This window comes from Bos javanicus, chromosome 19, assembly GCF_032452875.1.
Source record: "Bos javanicus breed banteng chromosome 19, ARS-OSU_banteng_1.0, whole genome shotgun sequence".
NCBI lineage: Eukaryota > Metazoa > Chordata > Mammalia > Artiodactyla > Bovidae > Bos > Bos javanicus.
Window position 1 is genome coordinate 16,358,572 of NC_083886.1, and position 13,295 is coordinate 16,371,866.

Genomic DNA, 13,295 nt, shown 5'->3' on the forward strand with positions numbered 1-13,295 from the left:
GGCTTTGTGTGACCAGAGGGGGTGAGGGACATTGGGTTTGCCAGCCAATAATCGCCATTGAACAGCCCGGCTGTTGCCATTTTACACTCGTAATGACGTATAGTTTAATGACCATTTATTTTGTTTTGCTGTTTGTGGAGCATGTACTGTAGGTTGGGCACTTGGTTATTTCTCATCCTTGTAGTTACCAGCAGGGGAGGTGTTACCCATCTCATACAGGTGAGAAAACGGACTCAGAAAACTTACGGAGCTTGTCCAAGGCAAGCTACCTTTTTGTTGTTGTTTCTTTTTTAAGAAAAAATACTTATTTTTTGGTTACACTGGGTCTTCATTGCTACACTCGGGCTTCCTCTAGTTGCAGAGAGCAGGGACGACTCTCCAGCTGTGTGCATGGGCTTCTCATCTCAGTGGCTTCTCTTATTGAGAAGCACAGGCTCTAGGCACGCGGGCTTTAGTAGTTGTGGTGTACAGGCTTGGTTGCTCTGAGGCTGTGGAATCTTCATGGACCAGAGATCTAACCCATCTCCCCTGCACTGGCAGGTGGATTCTTATCCAGTGCATCCACCAGGGAAGTCCTGTTTCTTTTTTGCTTTTTAGTTTCTTTGCCACACCGTGCAGCATGTGGTATCTAGTTCCTCGAGCAGGGATTGAACCCGTGCCCCCTGCAGTGGAAGTGTGGTCTCTTAACCACTGGACTGCCAGGGAAGTCCCATGAGAGTGAAAGTTGCTGTGTTGTGTCCGACTCTTTGCGACCCCATGGACTATGGGGTCTACAGTCTATGGAATTCTCCAGGCCAGAATACTGAGTGGGTAGCTGTTCCCTTCTCCAGGGGATCTTCCCAACCCAGGGATAGAACCCAGGTCTCCTGCAGTGTGGGTGGATTCTTTACCAGCTGAGCCACCAGGGAAGTCCAAAAGCTACCTTTGTTTTTGATAAAGGACTTTGTTGTAGTCACCTTATATCACTATAAACATTGCCAAGATGCTTTGGGCCCCTAGGAGAGATAACTAGTCCTTGTCTCTCAGGCTGTATTGATAAAGTATGGACTATTTCTCCATTTGTTCATTCTGCAAGTTATTTGGGGGCCTGCTATAAAAGCCCTGTGCTAGTGACGTGGATAGAGACGTGAAGACAGATGAGGTTCCTGCCTTTGGAGTTTACACTGTAAACAGACAGATGTAACTACAGAGTATGATCATTCTCCTGAAGGAAACCGAAAGGGCACCGAGCAAGTGGGTGACTGAGGAGGACGCCTCGGTGAGGATGCCTCCAAACAGGTGCCATCTGAGCAGAGACTGAGGTTGGGAAGAAGAGTAGCAGCAGCGGGGGAGCAAGTGTGGGCACCCCAAGGCAGGAGCGAGCCTGGTGTCCCTGAGGAACCGAAAGGCTTGCCTGTATTGAATTACAGCTTGAGGCTCTTACAACAGTACTGCTACAAACATTCTTGTATACTTCTTTTAAGAAACACGTTTCCGTTGGGTGTATACCTGGAAGTGGAATTGCAAAGCTCCATGTGTGTAAATATGTGTGTTTCCCAAGGGGTGCTGCCAGTTCACTTTTCTGCCAGCAGTGTTAGAGTTCCAGTCACTCTGTATCCTTGTCAACACTTGCTAGTGTCTGTCGTTTCCATTTCAGCCATTCCGGTGGGTGTTTGGTGGTAACACTCTGTGGTTGTAACCTGTATTTAAGACAGGGAAGAGTTTTTTGAACTGAGAGGTCCTGGACAGTGCCCATATGCCAATGCGAAATCTCTGGTAGAGTTAGAAACCAGGAGCTCAGAGGGGAACGGGCGGCAGGGCAGACAGACTGTTTTTAAGTTTATTTATTTATGGCTGTGCTGGGTCATTACTGTGCGGACTTTTCTTTAGTTGCAGTGGTTTCTCTGGAAAAAGTGGGCTTCTCTCTAGTGGTGTGCAGGCTTCTCATCGCGGTGGCTTCTCTTGCTGCGAGCACAGGCTCTAGGGCTCGGGGGCCTCAGTAGTTGCGCCTCCTGGGCTCTAGAGCACAGGCTCAGTAGCTGTCGTGCACGGGCTTAGTTGCTCCTTGGCATGTGGCATCTTCCCAGACCAGGGATCGAACCTCTGTCTCCTGCGTTGGCAGGTGGAGGGAGTCTTTACCTCTTTTCCTGAGCCACCAAGGAAGCCCTGAATTTTTTTTTTTTTTTGCAGGGGTGGGGTGGAATTGAGAACACTTTTCTTGTGATTTACAGAGTGTGGGCTTTAGGGTCTAAGCAACTTAGGTTCACGTTCTGGCTTTACTACCTTCTGGGTATGACCTTTAGGTAAGCAAGTTACTTATGTTCTCTGAACCTTGGTTTTCTTACCTGAAAATGGGACTAGCTAACCTACCTTGCCAGACTCTTGTGAGGACCATGAGATAACACCAGGTGCTGCCTACCCGAGCTCAGTGGCTGGAGATGAGACGTATTCCTCCAGGGGAGAATGGTGCTTTCTTCTTTACTTCTTAGAACATGTAATTACTTCTACAGTTATTTCTAAGAGGCATGGCTAAGCCATATTGATAGGTTTTTTGTAGCATTTTCTTTCAAAGTCATTGCGGTTGTATATTAATTGCTTTTTAAGGATGATATACAGATGAAACAAAGCCCATTCTATATTAATGATGCAGAACATGGGGGTACTTTCCTTTCTACACTTAATCGCATAGATGCTTTTGACAATTCTAGCAATATGGTAGTGATGGCAAGCAAACCACCCTCAAAAAACCGGAGATGATTCTGTAAGGCTTGCAACTAGCCATTTTCTCATTTGCTGTGTCTGAAAGTGAAAGTGTTGGTTGCTTAGATGTGTCCGACTCTCTGCGACCCCGTTGACTGTAGCCCGCCAGGCTCCTCTGTCCATGGCATTCTCCAGGCAAGAATACTGGAGTGGCTTGCCATTTCCTTCTCTGGGGGATCTTCCTGACCCAGGGATCGAACCCCTGTCTCCTGCATCGCAGGTGGATTCTTTACCATCTGAGCAACCAGGGAATCCATGTCAGAAAAGTATGTATTAAAAAAAATAAAAAATACTTCTTTGAGGACGGGGGCATTTTAATTAGGTTTTTTTCAAAGGATTTTTACAATGTCTTATATAGTGCGTTCGAGAGGGCTTCCTGGTGGTTCAGCGGTAAAGAATCTGCCTGTCAGTTCAGGAGACACGGGTTCAATCCCTGGGTCAGGAAAATCCCCTGGAGGAGGAAATGAAGACCCACTCTAGTCCTGTTGCCTGGGAAACCCCATGGACAGAGAAGCCTTGCGGGATACGTCTGTGGAGTCGCAAAGAGCTGTACACGACTTAGTGACTAAACAGTGGTGACAACATACAGCGGGTTCACTGTATCTTAATTCCAAGATGTTGCTGTCTGTGTATCGGGATAAAGCCTGTTTTTGCAGAAGTACCTTGGCTCACAGAGCAGTTAACTAAACTCTGAAGAAACTGGATGAGAACCTTGGGGACCTCAAGTGTAGTGACTTGGATTTTGGTGGGTTAGCAAGATGGTTTTGAAGTTGCATTGCAGACTTGGAGATTTTCCTAGGATGCTGACATTCTGACCCTTCTGTCTTCCATGGGAAAGTCCATGGCCACCCCTGATCCCACTTAAAATCATTTGTGTTAGGTGGGCGGGCAACTGGAGAAGTGATTGTTTTCAAATTACTTCGGATTCTAGGACTTAACAGGGACAAATCACATTATCTGCCTTCTCACCTCTAACTGTGGCTGTACTCAGCCTACCTGGAATAGGTCATTTATCTTACCCTGTTATTAGTACTGTCATTTTCCTGTTCAACAGGGTTTGGTCTACTAAGCTGACAGAACCCCATGTGCCAGCTAGCCACTCTGGCCTCAGACCACAGGGTTCTTCTACGGGAATGGTGCACTTACTTATTCACCCCAGCCCTACAGCTTCCACCTTTTTTACCCTTTAGGCAAATGGGAAGAGGAGAGCCTAGTAGGTTTCAAACAAACTTAGTAAGAGAGCAGTCAAACTATATTTGAAAATTAAATTGCCAAGTCCATTTTTTTTCTGAAGAGGGTGAGGGAAGTTGGGGCAGGAATTTTAAAGCCCTTGGCAAAGGTTAGATGGTAATTTTCTTTGCATATCAGGAGGAAGTTTGCAGTTCACAGAGGGAAATTGTTCAAAGTTGTCAGTGTAGGGAGAATTCGTTTTGTTTTGTATAGGGGTATAGCCGATTAACTGGAGAAGGAAATGGCAACCCACTCCAGTGTTCTTGCCTGGAGAATCCCAGGGATGGGAAGCCTGGTGGGCTGCCGTCTATGGGTCGCTCAGAGTCGGACACGACTGAAGCGACTTAGCAGCAGCAGCAGCAGCATAGTCAATTAACAGTGTTGTGCTAGTTCCAGGTGAACAGCGAAGGGACTCAGCCAACCACGTACATGTATCCAGTCAGGGAGAATTCTTTTTTACTTTAATTTTTTGGGGGAAAATTCTCTGTACACCCCACAGGTGGTTCCACTTTCTGTCCTTAAGGAACATCATTGGATGCCACATGTGTGTCTCTGTTGAGAGCTGAAGGATGAAACATATTCCCCAGAGAAAAGTGTTTCGTCTGGCAGTGTTAAAATGATAAACCTTGGCTTTCCCTTCCTGAAATAACCCTGGGTATAGTTGTTATTTGGGCTTCCCTGATGGCTCAGCGGTGAAGGATCTGCCTGCCAACGCAGGAGTGTGTGTGTGTGCTCAGGCATGTCTGACTCTTTGGTACCCCGTGGACAGCCCACCAGGGTCTTCTGTCTGTGGAATTTTCCAGGCCACAATACTGGTAGTGGATTGCCATTTCCTCCTCCAGGGAGTCTTCCTGACCCAGGGATCAAACCTGCATCTCTTGAATCTCCTGCATTGGCGAGCGGATTCTTTACCACTAGCGCCACTTGGGATGTAGAAGAAGTGGGTTCGATCCCTGGGTCAGGAAGATTCCCCGGAGGAGGAGATGGCAACCCACTCCAGTATTCTTGTCTGGGAAATCCCATGGACAGTGGAGCCTGGCGAGGTCACAGAGTCCATGGGGAGGTGTCCATGCAGAGCAGTCCATGAGGTTGCAGAGTCGGATGAGACTTAGTGAGTAGACAACAACATCATAGTTGTTATTTAGGCTTATGGCTTTCCATTTTGGCACGACTCTCATTAAGAAATGTGTCTTGGTATTTAAATACACATCACAGAGAGTCGAAGCCTTGTCTGCTAACCTTGGTGAACCTGTTCTGTTAGGCTGGGCCGGCCTCAGTTATTTTTAGCACTGGAGTCTCTTCCCCTGTGACCCCTTGCCCACACGTCCACATCCCCAGAATGAGGCCACATTCTCCACCCACACATGGGGGCCTGTGGAGTAACCACGGGGCAAATTTCACATCTTCCCATAGAACCAGTTCCTTGTAAGTGCAGCCAAATACTGGGACAGGCTGACAGCTTTTTCTTTCAGAGCTGCTCAGAGGAGGCAGTTGAGATTAGAGCCAAAGTTAAGAGGATGAAAATAGTGCTGAGGAAGACAGATCCTCTTGACTCCCAGCTAAGGAAGATTCTTAGCTACTGTACCCAGAGAGCTGAGCTGAGCTATATATATCATGCCTGATGGGGACAGAGTCCCCACGGGGGCAAGGACCTTGTGGAAATCACTTTTGGACTCCCTGGGGCCCAGCACCTCTGGTGCTTCCCAAGCACTTGTGAAAGCACAGGAACTGAAATACTACACAGCTGGCCACCTCTCCACTTTTCCCTCCCAATGGTACCTTACCCAGTGGGGTCTACCCGTGATGTGGCCAAGTCCTTACCTCTTTCTTTTTTTTTTTTTAATTAATTTTTATTGCAGTATATAGTTGCTTTACAATGTTAGTTTCTGCTGTACAGCAAAGTGAATCAGTTATCTGTATACATATAAGCCCTCTTTGTCACCATTGAGCACTGTGTGCTCTACAGTAAGTTCTTGGTTATCTATCTTATTGTTGTTCGTTCGCTAAGTCGTGTGCGACTCTTTGTGACCCCATGAACTGCATCACACCAGTCTTCGCTGTCCTTCACTGTCTCCCTGAGTTTGCTCAAACTCATGTCCATTGAGTCAGTGATGCCATCCAACCATCTCATCCTCTCTTGCCCTCTTCTCCTCTTGCCCTCATTCTTTCCCAGCATCAGGGTCTTTTTCAGAGAGTTGGCTCTTTGGCATGAGGTGGCCAAAGTATCTATCTTATGCACAGTATCAATAGTGTATATAAGTCTCAGTCTCTAATTTGTCCCACCCTTTTCCTTCTTCTTGTGGTTAAATATTTCATTCTTCATCTCTCTTTGCTAGTGCTGTCAGCTTAGCTTTGAGCCCATCTGTCTTCACCTCTGCTCCAGTCTCTGGGGAAAGAGGTGACCTTTCTCCTGCCCCGGGGGAATCCACCCCCATGTCTTGGTCACTTTTCTCTCCCTCATGGCCCTTGTTCCCATATTTATTGCCAGCTTCCCTTCCCTTCCTCTGTCAGCTTTGAGTCTTTGTGGGGTTTCCTCTGTGGTCTCTGAATACGTCTGCGTTTCTCTTATCTTGAGACCTGCTGCCTTCTCTCTTCCCTTCACTGTCAAAAGTTTCGAGAGAGAAAAATTTATCCTTAGAGTCTGGCAACTCCTCACTTCTCACTTGCTTCCCAACCTATGGTTATCCATCAGCTTCTCTCTTCCTAAACGGCTGGGGCATGGAGCACACTCAGTTTCCTAAAAATAGGTTCATCATGTTCCTCTGTGCATTCTACTCTCTGAGTCATTTGCCAGCGTCGAACATTTCTTTTTGAAATTCCAGACAGTCTTCCAGTTCTCCCACCTCTGAGCATGGTTCCTTCCTTTGCGCCGGTTGGTTCTCCGCTGCTTGCGCATTAGATCACATGTTCCTGAGAGCTCTCCCAGGCCGTCCTCTCTTCTGCCCCAGACGGTCTAACCATCTTCCTGCCCCTCTCTGGCTTTTGGTACTTTGCAGTAGGTGAGGATCCCCAGGCCTGTATTTTCAGCGGACGCGGTACATCCGCAGACCCCCACAGGTACTAAAACTCAGAGTCTTAACCTACCCCTCCTTCCGCAGACGTGCTCCTCCTGAGGGCTGTAGCTCAATCAGGGATTCTACTCTCGCTCCTGCTGTGTCACTCAGAGCCGGTCTCTCTCCCCGCCCCCAGCTCTTCGGTTCATGGCCACATCCTGCTAAGTCTGTCACAGATCTCTGTCCCTTTCTCTTCTGCCCGTATCCTCATATCTTCCTTCCCACCCGCCCCTCACAGATTGGTCCTCCACACTGCTTATTGCTGTAGTGGCCACTCTAAAATACAGGTAAGATCACAAAGCCTCGTGTGGCCTCAACCTTTAATGGTGTCCCGCTACCTATAGGATAAATTCCAGCCTCCTTACCAAGGAATACAAAGTTTTGTGGGTGGTTTTTTTTTTGGCTGCTGTGGGTCTTTACTGCTGCACGTGGACTTTCTCTTATTTGCAGAGATCGGGGGCTACTCTCTAGTTGCGGTGCGCGCGGGCTTCTCATTGCGGTGGCTTCTCTTGTTGCGGAGCAGGGGCTCTAGGCACGCAGGCTTCCGTAGTTAAGGGCTTGCGGGCTCCAGAGCGCAAGCGCAGTAGTCGTGGCACATGGGCCCAGTTGCTCTGCGGTAGGTGGGATCATCCTTGACCAGGGCCTGAACCTGCATCCCTTGCATTGGCAGGCAAGTTTTTTAACCACTGGGCCACCAGGGAAGTCCTGGAATACAAGGTTTTGAGTGGCTGCGTTTACTTGTACTCTCGTCCATCCCTACCCTTATCTTTGACCCAGCTGAGCATTTTGTAGTTTCTTTCATGTCCTGGTCCATGCTGTTGGTTTTTGTTTTTGTTTTTTTTGAAAAGTCTTTTTGCTCTTGACTTTCTGGCCCATAATAGTGTTACTGAGCAGGGTTCTTGGTCTCCTTAATAGAAATTGATCAGAGACCAGACAAGAAATCCAAGCAAGGGTTTATTAGGGCCCCTGCTGCCCCAGGAGGCAGCGAGAACAAGCAGCAGGTTACCTTGCCTGCTTGCTGAGGGGCATGTAGAGCTCTTCCTTCAGTGGGTGTGGGCAGGGAAGGGTGGCTCCTGGGGCTGGCTGGAAGGGTGGTCTGGGTGGTTGCCTGCCTGTTGGGTGGCATTGTGTGCAGAGGGCAGGCTCAGTGCCCTGCTTTTGACCCCAGCTCTTCAGAAGTGGCTGTGTTGTGTCTTTGGTCTTTTTGTGTCTTGTTGCCCATAATTTGCCTCAACACATGCACAAGGTTATTTTTAATCCCTTACAGTTTTCTTTGTATTTTGTGGTTCGAGGAGATGTTTATCCTGGTGCAGGCATTGCGACAAAGGGTCCCATGTCCCAGCTTGTCTCAATAGGGTCTGTCTTCCCTGGTCACTCCTCCACCCCGGAGGACGGAGCTGATCATTGTTCTCATCTTTGTCACCCTTTCCCTGCTCCCCTCACTCCCCCACCCCCTGGCTTCCCAGGTGGCTCAGTGGGTGAAGAATCCACCTGCAATGCAGGAGATACAGGAGATGTGGGTTTGATTGCTGGGTCGGGAAGATCCCCTGGAGGAGGGCATGGCAACTCACTTGAGTATTTTTGCCTAGAGAACCCCATGGACAGAGGAACCTGGTGGGCTACAGTCCATGGGGTCAGACACTGCTGAAGCGACTGAGCATGCACACACCCCCTTGCACTACACAGACCTCTGTTAAAGCACCCTGAAATTTCAGTGTTTGGTTTTACATTTCTAGTTCCCGTATTAGACATGAACTCCATGAGGGCAGGTGCTCGATCAAAGCACTGGCCCCTCTAAAGGCTGCAGGCACAAATGAGCGGAGGTTCTGACAAGTTTCGTGAACCACCCACAGCCTTGTCTCCAGGCTGTTCTGCTACTCCCCTCCCCCCACCTCATTCTGTTAATTGACACATCCTGCTGACTCTGTCAGAAATCTGTCCACGTTTGGGACAAGCCTGGAAAGCCAAATGGTAATTGTGGTGAAATCAGTGGGTTTAACTTTTTAAAAAACTATTTATTTTTATTTATTTACTTGGCTGTGCCGGGTTTTAGTTGTGACACACGGGATCCTGGATCTTCATTGCGGCATGGGGGATCTAGTTCCCAGGCCAGGGGTTGAACCTGGGCCCCCCTGAGTTGGGAATGTGGAGTCTTAGCCACTGTATGACCAGAGAAGTCCCTCTAGGCTTACTTTTTACTTGCTCCTTCCCAGAGAGATTGCAGTGACAGCATTGTTATAATGCTAGTGACAGTCACTGAGGTTCATTTAGTGCCTTACGGACTGAAGAATGTCCAGACGAGAAAAATGAAGCACAGAAAGGCCGCGACTTGTTGGCAGTAGGTAATAGCCCAAGTCTTCTGGTTCCAGGTTTTATGATCTTTGTATTATTCCACACTGTTTCAGATGTTTCCATAAACATCTTTTTTGGGGATTTTTTTAGGTCTTTTTCTTATATTTTTTAAAGAAGTAATTTTATGTATTTATTTGTATTTTTGGCTGTGCTGGGTCTTTACTGCTGAGCAGGCTTTTTTGCAGTTGTGGCGAACAAGGGCTGCTCTCTAGTTGCTGTATGGGCTTCTCTCTGCGGGGGCCTCTCTTGTGGACCCCGGGCTCTAGGGTGTGCAGGTCGCTGTGGTTGCAGCTCCCAGGCTCTAGAGCACAGGCTCAGTAGTTGTGTTGCACAGGCTTAGTTGCCCTGAGGCATGTGGGATCTTCCTGGATCAGGGATTGAGTCTGTTTGTCTAGCACTGGCCAGTGGACTCTAACCTCTGAGCCATCAGGGAAGCTCAACAGGTGATTTTTTTTTTGAAGAGTTACAAACTTCCTCTTTCAAAGGGCTAATACTCTGCTGTTGCTTCCAGTCTCTTGCCAACAAATAACTCGCTTATTTAACTGCTCTTGGCTGCATTATACCATGTGAATTCATAAGGCAGGTTAGGTCCCTGTTTTCTGGGAACTGAGAGTCTTGAGACGAGTGACAGTGAGCCAGAGAGATGTGTTTTTGACGTGCAGGAAGCAGAATGCCTGTGTGGTTAGTTAAGCTTTAAATACTGCATGCGATTCATTCATTCAGGAGTCCTGGTTGAGCCGCCCATCTGCCAGGCACTGCATGACTGTCATGGTCCCTGCTCTCAGGGTCACAGGCAGGCAGCTGAGACAGGTGTTAATGGGATATGCCTACAGAAATGAATGCATGTGTTGGAGGCAGTGTTAGGAAGCTGGAAAGACTCTGGAGTAATCATGAGGTTGAAGGTCATATCTGCGTGAACCAGGAAGCTCCTTCACTGTGCTCGGCCTTCCTCTTTTCCTCTTAAAAAATAACTAAGGTGGAACCAGTGGCTTCTTAGTTCTTCCAGCTCACTACGGTCTTTGAACTCCAAGCTAACAAAGGCACTTTCAGTGAGTAAGGAGGCAGAGCTGAAAGTACCATTCTTTTGTGTGAGCTGATTATGAATATGCTACATGTTTCATTCATTATCCCCTTGAGCGTATCCCCTACAAGGTCACCCTGACTGCCTCAGTCTACTGAGAACAGCACATCTTACTTTATCACAGCAGCACTTGGCATTTTAGTGGAACCCCTTGTAGTGTTTAGTTTATTCTGACATTTGAGAGAGTGGATCCTCTTTGTTCGGTGATCTCAAAAAAAAGCATCAACCCCCTTGCCCCTAATTCCTATATTTGATACTTAGAATGGGAATAATAACCCAAAAGTTCTTAAGAAGTCCGCAGAGGCACTGATTCAGCAAGGAAGCCAATATCTGTGGAGCGTCTGCTGTGTGCACAGGACTGATGTGAATAAGTGGTCCCTGTGGCACCCCACTCCAGCACTCTTGCCTGGAAAATCCCATGGACGGAGGAGCCTGATGGGCCGCAGTCCATGGGGTCGCTAAGAGTCGGACACAACTGAGCGACTTCACTTCCACTTTTCACTTTCATGCATTGGAGAAGGAAATGGCAACCCACTCCAGTGTTCTTGCCTGGAGAATCCCAGGGACGGGGGAGCCTGGTGGGCTTCCGTCTATGGGGTCGCACAGAGTCAGACACGACTGAAACGACTTAGCAGCAGCAGCAGCAGCAGCCCTCAAAGATTGGATGGCCTAGGTGTAGAAAAAAGCATAAGTATTGCAGGTATTACAGGTGCCGTGGTAGAAGCTGATGTCGAGTCGGAGGTACACATGTAAGAGCTGTCAGCGAGTTCTGCAGGGAGCACCGTAATACAGGGAAAAGAACGTTAGGTTGAGGGTCAGAAGAACTGGGTTTTCCGAATCTCAGTTCTCTGTAATTAGGTATGACGTTGATTCCTTTGAGCCTGGGTTGCCTCATCTAAGTAAAGGAAATACTGATCCCTCCGCCCCATGTCAGTCTGAGTGTGGAAATGTAGGATAGAGTTCTTTCTGCCTGAGCTCTAGGGGCAAGGTTATGTTCCTGAATGACAGAGCTGTCAGGCCACGTGTAATTGCTAAGACAAAAGATGTTATTTGAAGTAAAGATCTCAGATGAAACCCAAAGAAACTTCAGCACCCTTTCAAAGGTAGCAGGTCGGCTCGGCCACTCGAGCTGGCCTGTCCTGGCGGCAGCTGTCTGTGCGTGCCCTTTACTGGAAGGGCAGCCGGGGGGAGATGCGGATGTGGCCCCTGAAAGCCCGTCCTCACCTTGCCTCTGGCGGCAGGTGTAGACCTATATGGCGGTTCACCTGTGCCCGCGGGGGTGGGAACCCAGTTGAGGTGTGTCTTTTTAATTCTGACCTTTCTCCCCTTTCTTCCTTGCATCAGATCTTATCATGTGGGCAACCTGCTGCAACTGGTTCTGCCTGGATGGACAGCCTGAGGAGGCCTCACCGCCCCAGGGAGCCAGGACACAGGCCTATTCCAACCCTGGGTACAGCTCCTTCCCTTCTCCCACGGGCTCAGAACCAAGCTGCAAGGCGTGTGGGACTCACTTCGCAAGCATGGCCAGGAAGGTGAGTGTCGACTTCTGGGCCTGCTCAGCCAGTGTAGCCACGGGTCCTCGGGCAGGCCTTCCCTCCTTGATGCCTGCCCTTCCCTTTGCCGGTGCAGAGCTGGCAACCCAGACCCGACCCGTCCTTCCACACGAGTATCAGAACTAACTAAGCAGGGGACGTCCCTAGTGGTCCAGTGGTGAAGACTGCGCTTCCAGTGCAGGGGGCGTGGGCTTGACGCCTGGTTGGGGCACTAAGGGCTTCCCTGGCTGGTGGCTCAGCTGGTAAAGAATCCGCCTGCAATATGGGAGACCTGAGTTCGATTCCTGGGTTGTGAAGATCCCCTGGAGAAGTGAATGGCTGCCCACTCCAGTATTCTGGCCTGGAGAATTCCATGGACTGTATAGTCCATGGGGTTGCAAAGAGTCAGCACTAAGATCCAAACTGAGTTGGAGCTAAGTTGAAACTTGCAAAGAGTTGGAACTAAGATCCAACATGCTGCAAGGTATGGCTAAACAACCCCCCTAAAAAAAACTAACCAAGCAAAAGCAAAGCATCTCGGCAGAGATTTGGACACAGCTAGATCTGAATTCCGGAGAAGACGATGGCACCCTATTTCAGTACTCTTGCCTGGAAAATCCCATGGACAGAGGAGCCTGGTAGGCTGCAGTCCATGGGGTCCCAAAGAGTCAGACACGACTGAAGCGACTTAGCAGCAGCAGCAGCAGCAGCAGCAGATCTGAATTCAGATAGCAGCTTGGCCACTTCCTAGCTGTATGACTTCACCTCTTGAGATTCATTTCCCAACTCTGAAGTGGGGATATCATCAGTTCAGTTCAGTTCAGTTCAGTCGCTCAGTCATGTCCAACTCTTTGTGACCCCATGAATTGCAGCACGCCAGGCCTCCCTGTCCATCACCATCTCCTGGAGTTCACTCAAACTCATGTGCATCGAGTTGGTGATGCCATCCAGCCATCTCATCCTCTGTCGTCCCCTTCTCCTCCTGCCCCCAATCCCTCCCAGCATCAGAGTCTATTCCAATGAGTCAACTCTTCGCATGAGGTGGCCAAAGTACTGGAATTTCATCTTTAGCATCATTCCTTCCAAAGAGCACCCAGGGCTGATCTCCTTCAGAATGGACTGATTGGATCTCCTTGCAGTCCAAGGGACTCTCAAGAGTCTTCTCCAACACCACAGTTCAAAAGCATTAATTCTTCGGCACTCAGCGTTCTTCACAGTCCAACTCTCGCATCCATATGTGACCACTGGAAAAACCATAGCCTTGACTAGACGGACCTTTGTTGACAAAGTAATGTCTCTGCTTTTCAA

The 13,295-nt window shown here is 48.8% G+C and overlaps 1 protein-coding gene across 6 annotated transcripts in view; it reads left to right on the forward strand.

Moving 5' to 3' along the window:
- The window catches only part of RFFL (ring finger and FYVE like domain containing E3 ubiquitin protein ligase), a 77,377-nt gene that overhangs the window by 41,366 nt on the left and 22,716 nt on the right, over positions 1-13,295 (forward strand). For all 6 annotated transcript variants that reach the window (XM_061390387.1, XM_061390390.1, XM_061390392.1 and 3 more), the window contains one exon: positions 11,800-11,987. In XM_061390387.1, the coding sequence (XP_061246371.1) occupies positions 11,808-11,987 (180 nt within the window). In that variant the 5' untranslated portion in view covers positions 11,800-11,807. Of the gene's footprint in view, positions 1-11,799; positions 11,988-13,295 lie in introns of those variants that run through there.